The 19,559-nt window shown below is 45.6% G+C and overlaps 1 protein-coding gene across 1 annotated transcript in view; it reads left to right on the forward strand.

Moving 5' to 3' along the window:
* The window catches only part of LOC121551463 (syntaxin-binding protein 4), a 92,012-nt gene that overhangs the window by 11,978 nt on the left and 60,475 nt on the right, over positions 1 to 19,559 (forward strand). The window contains exon 2 of the mRNA XM_045211015.1: positions 12,103 to 12,198. Coding sequence (XP_045066950.1) covers positions 12,103 to 12,198 — 96 coding nt within the window. The remainder of the gene's footprint in view (positions 1 to 12,102; positions 12,199 to 19,559) is intronic.

Genomic DNA, 19,559 nt, shown 5'->3' on the forward strand with positions numbered 1-19,559 from the left:
ACAGCTACACACACACACACACACACACACACACACACACACTGTTACGAACCCCGTGGCTCTAAACATCTAGGGTGGATGGACATGAGACCCGTAACATAAATTCATGTAAATTATAAGTGTGGCATGGAATAGTGAGAACAAATAAGACACAACTACCATGAACTACCGTCAAACACAAATGGTTTATTTCAGAACACACGGTAAGGGTTTGGGAAAAAGGGCTGAGCAGGACCCAAGAAATGAAACAATAGTGTAAAACCCCCTAAACTGATCTAGCCTGCCTAAAGAACCGCTAGGCTACTGCTAGTCATACAAAAGTACAGTGGGTGGTCCGCTCAGGTCTAACTAGTGTTTATAGACAGATTTCGTCCTACGGGTAATGTACGCCCAAGGGCATCTAGCTTAAACCCCCCCTTTTCCCAAAACACACAAAGCTACTAAACAGGGTAATCATCAACTAGCGAGTACACAACACACAGGACACCACCGTGTCCATACTCACATATGGCAAAAAGTCTCTCTCTCAACAAACACAAGTGACTGGTTTTATATAATGGGATGTGTGATTGAACAAACGAGTAACAGGTGGTGCAATGCACAGGAATGTTCCCTGATTGGTCCAATCAGCAGACACCTCAACGACCACCAATCAGGAACATACAGGACACCTGTGATTAGGGCAGAAGGAGAGAAACACACAAAAACACAGGATACCTGTATCCGTAACACTCCCACCCCTTAAAAGAGCAAACCAAAATGGTTTGCGACACACGTACTATCACAACACCCAAAAATTCAATAATCATCCTGCCGGGATAACAAAAAAACCTAGATCATTACACATGAGACAAAGCATCTGCCAACACATTATCTAACCCCTTTTCGCAGAGGAATGGCCTCTGGGTACCCGGGCGGCCACACACATAATTGTCAACATAAACTGGTTACCAGATTTTGTTTTTGGTAATGGTCCAACACAATCAACCATCACATGTTCGAATGGTTCACCTATGGCCGGTATGGGACAAAGAGGCGCGGGGGAAATAACCTGGTTCGGGTTTCCCAACTACTTGACAGGTGTGGCAAGTCCGACAGAACTGAGCCACATCTTGTTTTAAGCCAGGCCAAAAGAAATGTCGCAAAACACGATCATAAGTCTTGGTGACTCCCAGATGTCCGGACCACTGGTGATCATGAGCGAGGGATAAGTCAACATGGAATGTCCATTTACGCATGAGGAGATTACCATCAATGAAGTATGCCATGTTTTTCTTCTTTAGCTCGTCTCTTGAGACAACACTAGAAAAACATTTAGCCAGGCTAATGTCAACCTGTTGGTTAGCGATCAGCTGCTCACGAGTAACTGGTAACTGTATTGCTTCAGCAACAAGTTCCACATCCTTCTTCCTTTCTCTGGGCTGTTGGTCAGACTGCACCAGCTTACCAGAGGTAGCACTCGAACTATCCTCTGGGTCACACTCTCTGAATAGAATCGCGTCTGACAAATCTACCACTTCACCCACTTGTCGTGCTTGAGCACGTGTGACAGCACAAGCGGGGAACACATCTGGATAACCCTGTGCCAGCTCCTCGGAGAGAGACTGGTCACTTTTATCCAATACCTCCAATATGGGTATTACCTTTCCTCCGGCAATATCGTTTGCCCATTATAAATGTCACACCTTTTACTGGCAACATAGGACGTACGCCCACTCTGAACAATCCACTGACTAACTCAGAGTGTACGTTCACAAAGTGCAATGGCACTGGGACGAAACCCATTTCAATTCCTTGTACTAACACACTGGAACCACAATATGTATTATTAGACAAGGGTAACACATCAGCTAGTATGAACGACTGCGCCGCACCAGTATCTCTGAGGATTCTAACTGGACGCTGAGACGCTTCGTCATCTGATATAGAAACAAACCCTCAAAAATGAACGGTTCATAACTGTGATCTGGGACAGGGACTTTCAAACCACATTCACTATGAGGCTTCTGTCTTGATTCCGCCTTACAACAGTACGAATCAGCCCAACACCCGTTAGCGGCCTGGCGTGCTGAGTCATCCCCGGCTTGCGTTTAAGCAAAAAGCAATCACTAACCAAATGTCCCACCTTATGACAATAGAAACAGTGACGCACATCTTTTGGGCGTGCTGGATGTACTGCTGGTCGACTAGGACTAGAAGTTAGCAACTCCGCAGCCCTGCTCTCCGTACGAGCCCAGTAACACGCTCTTATGCGTCAACACAAACTTCGTCTGCCAATACAGACGCTTCCGACAGTGAGGATACTTTCTGTTCGTTCAGATAAACTACAATGCGTTCGGTAAGCAATTTTTAAACTCTTCTAACAAGATTAACTCCCGTGAGAGTTAAAATCAGTTACCTTACTAGCACTGTGCCATTTGTCAAACAGATTTCCTTTGTCTCTAGCAAACTCCACATAAGTCTGAGTAGGAGACTTTTTATGAGACCTAAATCTCTGTCGATATGCCTCAGGAACAAGCTCATAGGCACGAAGAACAGTAGCTTTGACCACTTCATAATTCAAACTGTCTTCAAGAGGTAGCGCTGCCAGAACCTCTTGGGCTTTACCTGTTGGCTTACACTGAAGTAATAGGCACCATACCTCGTCGGGCCATTTCAATGCTACCGCTATACGCTCAAACACACCGAAATAGGAATCAACCTCTGACTCCCTGAACACAGGTACCAAGGTGATCTGCCTACTAATATCAAACGTAGCAGATGACACAGCTGGTGAGGATGGCTCACTAGCAGGCATAGTATTAGCAGAGACTAACCTCGCTGTTTCTGCCTCCTAGTTCCATTTTTACGCATCGCCAGTTCTTGATCAAGCCTACGCGTCTCCAGTTCTTGATCAAGCCTACGCGTCTCCAGTTCTTGATCAAGCCTACGCGTCTCCTGTTCTATCTTACGCGTCTCCTGTTCTGCCTTACGCGTCTCCTGTTCTGCCTCTAGCTCCATTTTACGCATCTCCAGCTTGTCTTGCCTGATTTGTGCCCGCTCTTCCGCCTCCATTTGGAGCCGCGTCGAGCGGACATCGATCCTGGCATCACTGTCAGTCAGTGGGGAGAGTGGGTCATAACGGGGCAATGTGGCTGGAGCCTTAGCCTCGTCCTCAGACACTGATGGGCTTACAGAAACATCAACCACATCCCCTACAGGAGCAGCAGACTCAGGCGGCGTGTAACTCAAGCATTCGCTCGTTTAACAATATCGCTAGCACTACTTCCCCTAACTTCTGCTTTCACTATACCCCTCGGTATGGGTACAGAAAAGTGGTCAGCCAAAGCCTGTAGATCCACTCTACGACAATTCTCAAAAATCTCCCACGTAGGGTTTTCCAAAAATGCTTCCAAATCAAAAGTAGCCATCCTACTAACTACACGAGCCGCCGACTACTGAACACACACAAAAAAAAACAGGTAGTTACAGCTGCTAAGCTCAACACTGAACCAGACACTTACTAATTTGCATGTAGTAGCATGGGATAGATCCCGGACCGAGCCCCCACTTTATGTTACTGAACCCCGTGGCTCTAAACATCTAGGGTGGATGGACATGAGACCCGTAACATAAATTCATGTAAATTATAAGTGTGGCATGGAATAGTGAGAACAAATAAGACACAACTACCATGAACTACCGTCAAACACAAATGGTTTATTTCAGAACACACGGTAAGGGTTTGGGAAAAAGGGCTGAGCAGGACCCAAGAAATGAAACAATAGTGTAAAACCCCCTAAACTGATCTAGCCTGCCTAAAGAACCGCTAGGCTACTGCTAGTCATACAAAAGTACAGTGGGTGGTCCGCTCAGGTCTAACTAGTGTTTATAGACAGATTTCGTCCTACGGGTAATGTACGCCCTAAGGGCATCTAGCTAAACCCCCCTTTTCCCAAAACACACAAAGCTACTAAACAGGGTAATCATCAACTAGCGAGTACACAACCACACAGGACACCACCGTGTCCATACTCACATATGGCAAAAAGTCTCTCTCTCAACAAACACAAGTGACTGGTTTTATATAATGGGATGTGTGATTGAACAAACGAGTAACAGGTGGTGCAATGCACAGGGAATGTTCCCTGATTGGTCCAATCAGCAGACACCTCAACGACCACCAATCAGGAACATACAGGACACCTGTGATTAGGGCAGAAGGAGAGAAACACACAAAAACACAGGATACCTGTATCCGTAACACACACACACACACACACACACACACACACACACACACACACACACACACACACACACACACATATCCCACTAAGATATCCAGGTCATGGTGAATAGGGGTGGTAAATAAGATAGTTTTCCTTACACATGAAAACATAACACCCTGGTTGATGTATAGAAACATTTTGTAAATCATATCCTGGCTGTCCTGGACTTGGTATGCAGACACACAGATGTACAAAATGGAGTCAGCACAACCAAGACTTAGAGGTCCTGCCTTCATTCATCTGTAGTGGACGCTCTTAACCAGAATTACACAACCAAGCCTTAGAGGTCCTGCCTTCATTCATCTGTAGTGGACGCTCTTAACCAGAACGACACAACCAAGCCTTAGAGGTCCTGCCTTCATTCATCTGTAGTGGACGCTCTTAACCAGAACGACACAACCAAGCCTTAGAGGTCCTGCCTTCATTCATCTGTAGTGGACGCTCTTAACCAGAACGACACAACCAAGACTTAGAGGTTCTGCTTCATTCATCTGTAGTGGACGTTCTTAACCAGAATTACACAACCAAGACTTAGAGGTCCTGCCTTCATTCATCTGTAGTGGACGCTCTTAACCAGAACGACACAACCAAGACTTAGAGGTCCTGCCTTCATTCATCTGTAGTGGACGCTCTTAACCAGAACGGCACAACCAAGCCTTAGAGGTCCTGCCTTCATTCATCTGTAGTGGACGCTCTTAACCAGAACGATACAACCAAGCCTTAGAGGTCCTGCCTTCATTCATCTGTAGTGGACGCTCTTAACCAGAACGACACAACCAAGCCTTAGAGGTCCTGCCTTCATTCATCTGTAGTGGACGCTCTTAACCAGAACGACACAACCAAGACTTAGTGGTCCTGCCTTCATTCATCTGTAGTGGACGTTCTTAACCAGAATTACACAACCAAGACTTAGAGGGCCTGCCTTCATTCATCTGTAGTGGACGCTCTTAACCAGAATTACACAACCAAGCCTTAGAGGTCCTGCCTTCATTCATCTGTAGTGGACGTTCTTAACCAGAACGACACACAAATAAAGTGCATTTAGAGTTCATCTCCTCTCCTCTCCCTCTCCTCTCCTCTCCTCTCCTCTCCTCTCCTCTCCTCTCCCTCTCCTCTCCCTCTCTCTCCTCTCCTCTCCTCTCCTCTCCTCTCCTCTCCTCTCTCTCCTCTCCTCTCCTCTCCTCTCCTCTCCTCTCTTCATCTCCTCCTCTCCTCTCCTCTCCTCTCCTCTCCTCTCCTCTCTTCATCTCCTCCTCTCTCTCCTCTCCTCCTCTCCTCTCCTCTCCTCTCCTCTCCTCTCCTCTCCCTCTCTCCTCCTCTCCTCTCCTCTCCTCTCCCTCCTCTCCTCTCCTCTCCTCTCCTCTCCTCCCTCTCTTCATCTCTCTCCTCTCTTCATCTCCTCTCCTCTCCTCTCCTCTCTGTCCATGTGTTGGTGATTTCTTCAGCTGACCTGTCACAAAACACCTGAACTCACAGGTGTGAGGCTAAGGTATTTCTACCTGTCCCATACTCCTGGACCATGTATGAAGTATAAATGACCTTCCAGATAAAGATGACGTGTTGATAGAATATCAGTAGCTACAGTATACGGGTGAAAGATTGTTTTTAGAGTAAAGGTGTTGCTGCGTAGATCCCCTGCTGAATACACAGCATCACCCTCTAATCCCATTGTTGTTGGCTCTAGAATGGAGGCCTAATACACTGCCTGAGCACGAGAGAGAGACAGAGAGAGAGACAGAGAGAGAGAGAGAGAGAGAGAGAGAGAGAGAGAGAGAGAGAGAGAGAGAGAGAGAGAGAGAGAGAGAGAGAGAGAGAGAGAGAGAGAGAGAGAGAGAGAGAGAGACAGAGAGAGAGAGAGAGAGAGAGAGAGAGAGAGAGAGAGAGAGAGAGAGAGAGAGAGAGAGAGAGAGAGAGAGAGAGAGAGAGAGAGAGAGAGAGAGAGAGAGAGAGACAGAGAGAGAGAGAGAGAGAGAGAGAGAGAGAGAGAGAGAGAGAGAGAGAGAGAGAGAGAGAGAGAGAGAAAGAGAGAGAGAGAGCGGGGAGAGAGAGAGAGGGGGAAGGGAGGGAGAGAGAGAGAAGACAGGCTATGTGCACACTGCCCACAAAATGAGGTGGAAACTGAGCTGCACTTCATAACCTCCTGCCAAATGTATGACCATATTAGAAACATATATTTCCCTCTGATTACACAGACCCACAAATAATTCAAAAACAAATCCAATTTTGATAAACTCCCATATCTACTGGGTGAAATACCACAGTGTGCCATCACAGCAGCAATATTTGTGACCTGTTGCCACAAGAAAAGGGCAACCAGTGAAGAACAAACACCATTGTAAAGACAACCCATATTTATGTTGATTTATTTTCCCTTTTGTACTTTAAAACTATTTGCACATTGTTACAACACTGTATATATGACATTTGAAATGTCTTTATTCTTTTGGAACTTTTGTGAGTGTAATGTTTACTTAAAAAAATAACTTTTGTTTATCTATTTCACTTGCTTTGGCAATGTAAACATATGTGGAGAGAGGAGAAGAGAGAGGTGAAGAGAGAGGTGAAGAGAGAGGGAGAGAGATGTAAAGAGAGAGGTGGAGAGAGAGGTGAAGAGAGAGGGAGAGAGAGAGGTAGAGAGAGGTGGAGAGAGGTGGCGAGAGAGGGAGAGAGAGGTGGAGAGAGAGGTGGAGAGAGGTAGAGAGGTGGAGAGAGAGGTGGAGAGAGAGGTGAAGAGAGTAGGAGATGTAAGGGTGGAGAGAGAGGTGAAGAGAGAGGTGAAGAGAGAGGTGGAGAGAGAGAGTTAGAGAGAGGTGGAGAGAGAGATGAAGAGAGAGGTGGAGAGAGAGGTGAAGAGAGAGGTGGAGAGAGAGGTGAAGAGAGGTGAGGTGAAAGAGAGGTGGGGGAGAGAGAGAGGTGGAGAGAGAGGTGGAGAGAGGTGGAGAGGGGTGGAGAGAGTGGAGAGAGGTAGAGAGAGGTGGGGGGTAGAGAGAGGTGGAGAGAGGTGGAAGAGAGGTGAAGAGAGAGGTGGAGAGAGAGGGAGAGAGGGAGGGAGGGAGGGAGGAGGGAGGGAGGGAGGGAGGGAGGGAGGGAGGGAGGGAGGGAGGGAGGGAGGAGGAGATAGCATGTCAAAGAAGGAGAGAGACAGAGAGACAGAGAGAGCAAAGGAGAAGAGAGAGCAGAGAGAGAGAGAGCGAGAGAGAGAGGGGGGAGGGAGAAAGCTAGCAAAAGAAGGTTAGAGAGAAAGAGAGAGAGAGAGAAGGTGCACACTTCAGGGGCAGCTAACTTGGAAGTGCTTCCACCCCAAAGCATCCTTCTCCTTCTCAGACTTCTCTCTTCAGATAGTAGTGATGAAGAGAGGAGGAGATACCAGATACCAGATCATTAACATGAGGGGAGAAGAGGACCGAGACAGGGAAGAGAGAGAGGGAGAGGAGAGAGAGGTGGAGAGAGGTGGAGAGAGAGAGAAGAGAGGGAGGGAGCGAGAGTGGGGGAGGGAGGAGATATCATGTCAAATCAGGAGAAAGAGGAGAGAGAGAGAAAGAGGAAAGAGAGAAAGAGGAGAGAGAGAGAGAGAGAGAGAGAGGAGAGAGAGAAAGCGAGAGAAAGAGGAGAGCGAGAGAGAGAGAGAGAGAAAGAAAGAGGAAAGAGAGAAAGAGGAGAGTGAGAGGAGGAAAGGAGTGAAGGAAGAGGAAACCCTGATCCCAGATAATTAACATGCTCCTCTCGCTCCAAACTCAATTAGTGCTAACATATTGTCCACCTGGAAACAGCAGACTAGCCCTGAGCTTCACACGTCCTGCTCTAATGGATGGGTGGCGTGTGTGTGTGTGTGTGTGTGTGTGTGTGTGTGTGTGTGTGTGGATTGTGTGTGTGTCAGTGTGTGCGAGTGTGCGAGAGAGTGCGAGAGAGTATATTCCATTTTGTTATGACTCGAGCGATACCTCTCCGTCCATTCTACAGGTAACTCCCAAAATAAAGGAAACACTTGAATAAATGAGGGCTGCATAGTATATCGAAAGCATGGGGTGCTTCCACACAGGAAGTTCCAGACACTTGTAGAATCTATGCCAAGGAGCATTGAAGCTGTTCTGGCTCGTGGTGGCCCAATGTGCTATAAAGACACTTTATGTTGGTGTTTCCTTTATTTTGGCAGTTATCTGTAGCAGCAGGTTACACAGAGAATGGAACAGCTAGTTAGGGGAAATATAACGTTGAGGATAAAGTTCGGAATGTCACAATGTCAGGTGTACATCTTAACGACCTGCATCACTATTCTGAGATCTTTGCTGTTTCTAAAAGGACGTATTTGGGTGTTTTTGGAGCCTTTGTTCATGCTACACAACGAGGATGAGGCAGTGATTTGCTGTTTGGGGTAACAGGACATTTACATAAAAAATAGAGATTTGGTAAAAATAAAATAAAACGTAGCCTTTAATCCATGTAATATAGCCTAATCCCACAAGGGTGACACTGGCTGGTCTGACATGGCACCCTATTCACTATATAGTGCATGACTGGTTTGACCAGAGCCCATAGCTAAGACAGAGGTACGTATAGGCCTAGGTGATTGAGCGGACAGGAAGTGGGTTTTGATCTGGCTAGGCAGCTGGTGTGTACGTCGTTGGTGCCGGGTCAGAACCCCTGCAGTTTGTTTTGTCTCTGAGGCATCACGCTAAGATGTCTGCTGAAACCAGACAACACCCAACACCCACTTCTGACCTCACTCACCCCACCCCCTCTGGCCCCCCCACCCCCTCCGGCCACGATCCTCATCCACCCTCCTCCGCTATACAAAGCTCTCCTCCAGCCTGATCCAATTAACTGATTGTCCACTAAGCTGCGGAATGTTTAGCAACAATGGAAGTGAATGATGCAGATTGATTGTTTGATTGATTTGATTGAATGATTTCAAGATACTGAATATACAGTATTCCATGTCACTGTAGAGCAGGGTTGCCCAACCCTGTTCCTGGAGAGCTACCCTCCTGTAGGTTTGAACTCCAACCCTGTTCCTTGAGCGCTACCCTCCTGTAGGTTTGAACTCCAACCCTGTTCCTGGAGAGCTACCCTCCTGTAGGTTTGAACGCATGTAATACAGTCTGAATACTTGTGACGCAGTCTGAATACCTGTGATACAGTCTGAATACCTGTGATACAGACTGAATACCTGTGACACAGTCTGAATACCTGTGGTACAGTCTGAATACCTTTGATACAGTCTGAATACCTGTGATGCAGTCTAAATACCTGTGATACAGTCTGAATACCTGTGATACAGTCTGAATACCTGTGATACAGACTGAATACCTGTGATACAGTCTGAATACCTGTGATACAGACTGAATACCTGTGACACAGTCTGAATACCTGTGGTACAGTCTGAATACCTGTGATACAGTCTGAATACCTGTGATGCAGTCTGAATACCTGTGATACAGTCTGAATACCTGTGATGCAGACGGAATACCTGTGATACAGTCTGAATACCTGTGATACAGACTGAATACCTATGATGCAGTCTTATTACCTGTGATACAGACTGAATACCTGTGATACAGTCTGAATACCTGTGATGCAGTCTGAATACCTGTGATGCAGTCTGAATACCTGTGATACAGTCTAAATATCTGTGATACAGACTGAATACCTGTGATACAGTCTGAATACATGTGATACAGACTGAATACCTGTGATACAGACTGAATACCTGTGATACAGTCTGAATAACTGTGATGCAGTCTGAATACCTGTGATACAGACTGAATACCTGTGATACAGTCTGAATACCTGTGATACAGTCTGAATACCTGTGATGCAGACTGAATACCTGTGATGCAGTCTGAATACCTGTGACACAGACTGAATACCTGTGATGCAGTCTGAATACCTGTGATACAGTCTGAATACCTGTGATACAGACTGAATACCTGTGATACAGTCTGAATACATGTGATACAGACTGAATACCTGTGATACAGTCTGAATACCTGTGATACAGTCTGAATACCTGTGATGCAGTCTGAATACCTGTGATGCAGTCTGAATACCTGTGATACAGACTGAATACCTGTGATACAGTCTAAATACCTGTGATACAGACTGAATACCTGTGATACAGTCTGAATACCTGTGATACAGACTGAATACATGTGATACAGTCTGAATACCTGTGATACAGACTGAATACCTGTGATACAGACTGAATACCTGTGATACAGACTGAATACATGTGATACAGTCTGAATACATGTGATACAGTCTGAATACATGTGATACAGACTGAATACCTGTGATACAGACTGAATACCTGTGATACAGTCTGAATACCTGTGATACAGACTGAATACATGTGATACAGTCTGAATACATGTGATACAGTCTGAATACATGTGATACAGACTGAATACCTGTGATACAGACTGAATACCTGTGATACAGTCTGAATAACTGTGATGCAGTCTGAATACCTGTGATACAGACTGAATACCTGTGATACAGTCTGAATACCTGTGATGCAGACTGAATACCTGTGACGCAGTCTGAATACCTGTGGTACAGACTGAATACCTGTGATACAGTCTGAATAACTGTGATGCAGTCTGAATACCTGTGATACAGACTGAATACCTGTGATACAGTCTGAATACCTGTGATGCAGACTGAATACCTGTGACACAGACTGAATACCTGTGATGCAGACTGAATACCTGTGACACAGACTGAATACCTGTGATGCAGTCTGAATACCTGTGATACAGGTTCTCTAGAACGGTGTTGGAGGCTGCTTATGGTAGAGGAATTAACATTCAATTCTCTGGCAACAGCTCTGGTAGACATTCCTGCAGTCAGCATGCCAATTGCATGCTCCATCAAAACTTGAGACATCTGTGGCATTGTGTTCTGTGAGAAAATGCCACATTTTAGAGTGGACTATTATTGTCCCCAGGACATGTTTTGACCAGGTCCCATAGCAACACATAGGAAATAGGATACCTTTCAGCATACAACAGCCTTTTGGGGATTGGGACAGGCAGGTAGTTATTGTTACACACACACACACACACACACACACTTTTAACTTGAGTCAACCATTAAGTGACCTTTTGTTGCAATTACCATGTAGTATAGTTCATCGTGGTTGTTGGCCTGTTACCTGGGCAAAACTTTCCTTTAAGTTCACTTCAATCAAAACAAATGTTGAGAGTCCAGGAGTGTCTCTGTACAGTATATGAATATACATATATACTATTAGTACATTGCTTATCTAGGCATTATTTAAACTGCAGTGGGATTAGTATGCTCATTTACATTACAAAGGCTTTGTTAAAGGTTACCTTAGTTTCTGTATCCCCTCAAGGCTGTTAGAGACCAGTGCTTTAGTTGTGTAGATGTAAGGGATGTTATATTATTGAAGCAGATAGGCCTGTAAAGAGAGTGTGTTCCCACCGCTATTGTGACATTTTTACATTTAGCAGACACTCTTATCCAGAGCCACTTAGTTAGTGAGTGCATACATCAAACCCCCCGGGAAACGAACCCACAACCCTGGCATTGCAAGCGCCATACTCTACCAACTGAGCTATGACAGCGTACAGATATCTATGCTGTTCTGCACAATGACAGAAGAACAAGGTCCTCTCGGGAACTTCATGAACTTCAGTGGACGGTGTCAGTTTTGTCGTTCAATTGGAGCTCTCTACTGTTCTTCCTCAGACAGCTTTCAGCTCAGAGTCATTGGTAACCCAGTGACAGATAGCCAGTAGTTAAACATGCATAGCTAGGCTACTATTATAACAGCCCTCTGTTCTATGGTGTTCTCCCCCCTTCTCAGGGATCAAAGTCATTGGAGGAGTGAAGGAGTTAACGGGAGAAGAGTTTGGAGTCTACGTCAAAAGGATTTTACCTGGTGGCCTTGCTTCAAGTGATGGTAAGTGTTCCATGCAGAAAGAGCACGGCTGGGGGTGGCAACAGTAACACGGGTTTAAAGGGATAGTTCACCCAAATTACAAAATAACACACTGGTTTCAATACCCTGTAAGCTGTCTATGGACACGTTATGGCAGCAAGCCATGCTTTGGTTTTGTTTACCTGGCCACTGTTTCAAATGATAACCTTTTAGCATTCATGGCACAAATCCAAATTCAAGTCAGTGGTACCTCTATTATAAATCTAGTGATTTATAATAGAGGGATACTTCTGTTGTCTGAATGATAAACAGTGATTTATAACGGAGGGATACTTTTATTGTCTGAATGATAAACAGTGATTTATAATGGAGGGATACTTCTATTGTCTGAATGATAAACAGTGATTTATAATAGAGGGTTTTGTGGCACAAATCCAATGCACGTCAATGGTACCCGCATTAGCATTTTCGTACTTCATGTACAAATCATCCTAAAGTATGTAAAAATGTATTGTGTAACTCAGTGAAGTTACTTATAGATGATATGGACATAAAGCGCGAAAATGCTAATAGGGGTACCATTGACGTGCATTGGATTTGTGCCACATTATAAATCACTGTTTATCAACATTCACTAACCTCCACAATAAACAATCACCCACACAGACAAGGAAGCAGAGGGAACACTTATACAATAACTAATGAGGGATAAGGACCAGGTGTGTGTGATTGAAGACAAGACAAATGGAGTGATGATAAATGGATCGGCAGTAGCTAGTAAGCCGGTGACGCTGAACGCCGAAACCTGCCCGAACAAGGAGGGGAGGCAGCCTCGGCGGAAGTCGTGAAAGTACCCCCCCCTTGACACGCAGATCCAGCAGCGCGCCGACCCCGGCCTCGGGGATGGCCAGGAGGACACGCAGCAGGGCGAGCCGGATGGCGACGGTAGAAATCCCGTAACATGGAGGGATCGAGGATATCCCTCACCGGGACCCAGCACCGTTCCTCCGGACCGTACCCCTCCCACTCCACGAGGTACTGAAGGCCCCCCACCCGACGCCTCGAATCCAGGATGGAACGGACAGAGTACGCCGGGGCCCTCGATGTCCAGAGGAGGTGGAGGAACCTCCCGCACCTCAGACTCCTGGAACGGACCAGCTACCACCGGCCTGAGGAGAGACACATGAAACGAGGAGTTAATCACGGTAATCAGGGGGAAGTAATAACCTATAAGTGACCTCGTTGACTCTCCTCAGGACTTTGAACGGCCCCACAAACCACGGGCTCAGCTTCCGGCAGGGCAGGCGGAGGGGCAGATTCCGGGTCGAGAGCCAGACCCGATCACCCGGTACAAAGACGGGGGCCTCACTGCGGTGGCGGTCAGCGTTGGCCTTCTGATGACGCACGGGCGCTGGGAGGTGAACGTGGGCAGCATCCCACGTCTCCTTGCGCGCCGAAACCAGTCATCCACCGCAGGAGCCTCGGTCTGGCTCTGGTGCCACGGTGCCAGAACCGGTTGGTAACCTAGAACACACTGGAACGGCGTTAGGTTAGTGGAGGAGTGGCGGAGAGTGTTCTGGGCATATTCTGCCCATGGCAAGAACACCGACCACTCCACCGACCGGTCCTGGCAGTAGGACCGCAGGAACCTACCCACGTCCTGATTTACCCGTTCCACCTGCCCATTACTCTTGGGGTGGAAGCCAGAGGTCAGGCTGACCGAGACCCCCAGATGTTCCATGAACACCTTCCAGACCTTGGACGTGAACTGGGGACCCAGTCAGACACTATATCCTCTGGTACCCCGTAGTGCCGGAAGACGTGTGTAAACAGGGCGAACCAGGGACACATGCTCGGCGCGAGTAGCGGAATACACCAGGATGTCATCGATGTAGACCACTACACCGCGACCAAGCATGTCCCGAAACACCTCGTTCACAAAGGACTGGAAAACTGAGGGAGCATTCATGAAACCATACGGCATCACCAGGTATTCAAAATGCCCCGTGGTTGTGCTGAATGCTGTCTTCCACTCATCTCCTTCTCAGATACGTACCAGGTTGTACGCACTCCTGAGATCTAATTTAGTGAAGAAGCGCGCCCCATTTAAGGAGGGGAGGCAGCCTCGGCGGAAGTCGTGACAATCACTGTTTATCATTCAGACAATAGAAGTACCCCTCCATTATAAATCACTGTTTATCACTAACAGGCCACTCTGGTCTGTGTATCAGTCCACTAACTGACAGGCCACTCTGCTCTGTGTATCAGTCCACTAACTGACAGGCCACTCTGGTCTGTGTTTCAGTCCACTAACTGACAGGCCACTCTGGTCTGTGTTTCAGTCCACTAACTGACAGGCCACTCTGGTCTGTGTTTCAGTCCACTAACTGACAGGCCACTCTGCTCTGTGTGTTTTGGACATGGTTTCTCTACTTGGTTCCTTAAATGAATGATTGCAGAAATGGCAGCAACAGTCACTGATAAGTACTGTGTCCCAAATGGCACCCTATTCCCTACATAGTGCACTACTTTAGACCTGGACCCATAGACCTCTGGTCAAAAGTAGTGCACTATATAGGGAATAAGGTGCCATTTGGGACACAGACAAGTAATGTGAAAACCAAATCTCCAACCCAAACATGGTTTAATTAAATTGCTTTGATCCCTGTGATTTTGGACAGCTTTCCACTAATGACCAAAGATGAGCAATCTCATTATTGTGAATGAAGGCATCGGAAAATCCATCGGACTTAGAAACCAGAAAGGTCTGCATCCCAAATGGAACACTATTCCCTATTTAGTGTACTACATTTGACCAGAAGCCTATACGCTCTGTGGGCAAAAGTAGTGCACTAAATAGAGAATACAGTGCCATTTGGGACATAGGAGTTTGAAGTGAAGTGGTTTCATTGGAACAGAGAGTTCCTAGAATAAACAGTTATTTATTGGAGGGGTTACAGGTCACGACCTTGGGCCATGTTTCATTCCACTAACCTGTCTTTCTCCCTGTCCTCGTTCGCTCTCTGTTGAAGATCTGACAGGACTGGACAGGGGAAAGCAATATGGCGGAAAATAGATGGAGATAGCTGTTTTCTTAGGCAGAGCGCAGAGGCTTCGGAAACAGCATCAAGAGCTTCCAACAGATACATTTTCTATTACAATGAAACCAATTGAAACCAAGGCAGTTATTGTAGTGGACAACAGATCTAGATAGAGCGGGTTGAGCTGCTACTTGCATGCTTAACTCATATAGCCCTCAGGAAATACAGCTAACTACTACTTTAATATATACGTACTGTGGTGCAAGTGGCTCACGTCTGTGTGTTTGTCTGAGGTCAGTTCTGGTGGGATAGAGAGATGGAGACGTATCACTGACTAACAAGTCTCCTTCAGCGGTCCAGGAAGGTCCAGGAAGGTCCAGGAAGGTCCAGGAAGGGCCCTCTCAACAGTTCTCACCTCCTTGTTTACTCATAGTCTATACCGTTTACAGATGGTACACTCCCCTTAAGTGCTCTTCTTACTTCCCCTTGTCTGGTAGAGACCTGATTAGTGTTGTCACGATACCAGCCGATAGGGCTCCTGTAACTGATATCAGAATTAAAATACCTGGGCCCTATTTACAAAGTGTCTCAGATTAGGAGTGCTAATCTAGGATCAGTTTCGCCTTTTAGATGATAAGAATGAAGATGACAGGGGGGACCAGATCCTAGATCAGCCCTCCTACTCTGAGAGGCTTTGGGAATAAAGCTCACGTCTGTGTGTGTGTGTGTGTGTGTGTGTGTGTGTGTGTGTGTGTGTGTTCAGTGTGTGTGTGCGTGTTTGTGTGTGTGTCCAGCATCATCCCAGTGCGTACTGTAAGTGTTAATACCTCTGAAGGGTAGGATTAAACAGCTCTGTCTCTCTCTCTTCCTGTTTTCCTGCCCCCTTACTATGGAGACTTACTACAGTGTCAGTATAGAGGTCTATATGAGTACAGACTCTGTTACTATGGAGACTTACTACAGTGTCAGTATAGAGGTCTATATGAGTACAGACTATGTTACTATGGAGACTTACTACAGTGTCAGTATAGAGGTCTATATGAGTACAGACTCTGTTACTATGGAGACTTACTACAGTGTCAGTATAGAGGTCTATATGAGTACAGACTCTGTTACTATGGAGACTTACTACAGTGTCAGTATAGAGGTCTATATGAGTACAGACTCTGTTACTATGGAGACTTACTACAGTGTCAGTATAGAGGTCTATATGAGTACAGACTCTGTTACTATGGAGACTTACTACAGTGTCAGTATAGAGGTCTATATGAGTACAAACTCTGTTACAATGGAGACTTACTACAGTGTCAGTATAGAGGTCTATATGAGTACAGACTATGTTACTATGGAGACTTACTACAGTATCATTATAGAGGTCTATATGAGTACATATTCTGTTACTATGGAGACTTACTACAGTGTCAGTATAGAGGTCTATATGAGTACAGACTCTGTTACTATGGAGACTTACTACAGTGTCAGTATAGAGGTCTATATGAGTACAGACTCTGTTACTATGGAGACTTACTACAGTGTCAGTATAGATAGAGGTCTATATGAGTACAGACTCTGTTACTATGGAGACTTACTACAGTGTCAGTATAGAGGTCTATATGAGTACAGACCCTGTTACTATGGGAGACTTACTACAGTGTCAGTATAGAGGTCTATATGAGTACAGACCCTGTTACTATGGAGACTTACTACAGTGTCAGTATAGAGGTCTATATGAGTACAGACCCTGTTACTATGGAGACTTACTACAGTGTCAGTATAGAGGTCTATATGAGTACAGACTCTGTTATTAACTGTTGCCAGACACAAGTGGGTCTTGAAAGACAATTATCTTCCTCAATAGTCTGCAGCGAATTCTACTAGATGAAAAGCTCGAAATGAGTACGACGTCCTGGCATTTAAAGCATACTCAATTTTCGAAATTTCACATACTATAAAACGTTCTATTTTCTTATACCCAAAATAACTACTAAGTATGGGTATTTGGACACGGCCTATGTCTGTTAAAACATGGTTATTTAAAATATGTTATGTTGAACATGCTCTCTGCTACAGCTCATGTTATATAGACTCATCAAGTCTTGGGTTCAAGAAATTTACTAAATGAATAAAATTTACCATTGTTATTATCCGTACTGTAGTGAATGGAACTAACTGCATTGTGATGATGTACAGTTTGCACAACTCTGGGTTATATCATATTGTAATGAGCTGAGAGAGAAGGACAAGGTCTCTTGTGGGTCGTGAACCCAGATTGGTTATATCATATCGTAATGAACTGAGGGAGAAGGACAAGGTCTTTAGTGGGTCACGAACACAGATTGGTTATATCATATTGTAATGAACTGAGAGAGAAGGACAAGGTCTCTAGTGGGTCGTGAACCCAGATTGGTTGTATCATATCGTAATGAACTGAGGGAGAAGGACAAGGTCTTTAGTGGGTCGCGAACACAGATTGGTTATATCATATTGTAATGAACTGAGAGAGAAGGACAAGGTCTCTAGTGGGTCGTGAACCCAGATTGGTTATATCATATCGTAATGAACTGAGGGAGAAGAACAAGGTCTCTAGTGGGTCGTGAACCCAGATTGGTTATATCATATTGTAATGAACTGAGAGAGAAGAGCAAGGTCTCTAGTGGGTCGTGAAACCCAGATTGGTTATATCATATCGTAATGAACTGAGGGAGAAGGACAAGGTCTTTAGTGGGTCGCGAACACAGATTGGTTATATCATAAATGAATGAAGAGAGAGAAGGACAAGGTCTCTAGTGGGTCGTGAACCCAGATTGGTTATATCATATCGTAATGAACTGAGGGAGAAGAACAAGGTCTCTAGTGGGTCGTGAACCCAGATTGGTTATATCATATCGTAATGAACTGAGGGAGAAGGACAAGGTCTCTAGTGGGTTGTGAACCCAGATTGGTATATCATATCGTAATGAACTGAGAGAGAAAACAAGGTCTCTAGTGGGTCGTGAACCCAGATTGGTTATATCATATCGTAATGAACTGAGAGAGAAGGACAAGGTCTCTAGTGGGTCGTGAACCTAGATTGGTTATATGATATCGTAATGAACTGAGAGAGAAGGACAAGGTCTCTAGTGGGTCGTGAACCCAGATTGGTTATATCATATCGTAATGAACTGAGGGAGAAGGACAAGGTCTCTAGTGGTCACGAACCCAGATTGGTTATATCATATTGTAATGAACTGAGAGAGAAGAGCAAGGTCTCTAGTGGGTCGTGAACCCAGATTGGTTATATCATATAGTAATGAACTGAGGGAGAAGGACAAGGTCTTTAGTGGGTCGCGAACACAGATTGGTTATATCATATTGTAATGAACTGAGAGAGAAGGACAAGGTCTCTAGTGGGTCGTGAACCCAGATTGGTTATATCATATCGTAATGAACTGAGGGAGAAGTACAAGGTCTCTAGTGGGTCGTGAACCCAGATTGGTTATATCATATCGTAATGAACTGAGGGAGAAGGACAAGTTCTCTAGTGGGTCGTGAACCCAGATTGGTATATCATATCGTAATGAACTGAGAGAGAAAACAAGGTCTCTAGTGGGTCGTGAACCCAGATTGGTTATATCATATCGTAATGAACTGAGAGAGAAGGACAAGGTCTCTAGTGGGTCGTGAACCTAGATTGGTTACATGATATCGTAATGAACTGAGAGAGAAGGACAAGGTCTCTAGTGGGTCGTGAACCCAGATTGGTTATATCATATCGTAATGAACTGAGGGAGAAGGACAAGGTCTTTAGTGGGTCGTGAACCCAGATTGGTTATATCATATTTTAATGAACTGAGGGAGAAGGACAAGGTCTCTAGTGGGTTTGCGAACACAGATCGCCTGGCCCAAAGAGAAAGGCCCTAGTTAGACACAATCCCAATAAGGATATCCCTGAGGGAGAGATGGTGATGTGTTTATCATCTAGGGTCATTACACTACTCCAGTTCCAATAATACTCTCTAGGCTCATGCGTCCGAAATGGCACCCTATTCACTATGTAGTGCACTACTTTTGACCAGGGCTCTGGTCAAAAGTAGTGCACTGTATAGGAAATAGGGTGCCACTTCAGAGGCGTCCTCGGTTGAGCTCATGAACCAGTGAGTGACAGGAGAAGTGGTTGTGGTGACATCTCATCTCTCAGGATGGTATCACTGACTAACTGTTTGCCTGAGGTCAGTTCTGGTGGGACGGAGAGGTAGAGCCGTATCACTGACTAACTGTTTGTCTGAGGTCAGTTCTGGTGGGACGGAGAGGTAGAGACGTATCACTGACTAACTGTTTGCCTGAGGTCAGTTCTGGTGACTA

This window comes from Coregonus clupeaformis, chromosome 35, assembly GCF_020615455.1.
Source record: "Coregonus clupeaformis isolate EN_2021a chromosome 35, ASM2061545v1, whole genome shotgun sequence".
Taxonomy (NCBI): domain Eukaryota; kingdom Metazoa; phylum Chordata; class Actinopteri; order Salmoniformes; family Salmonidae; genus Coregonus; species Coregonus clupeaformis.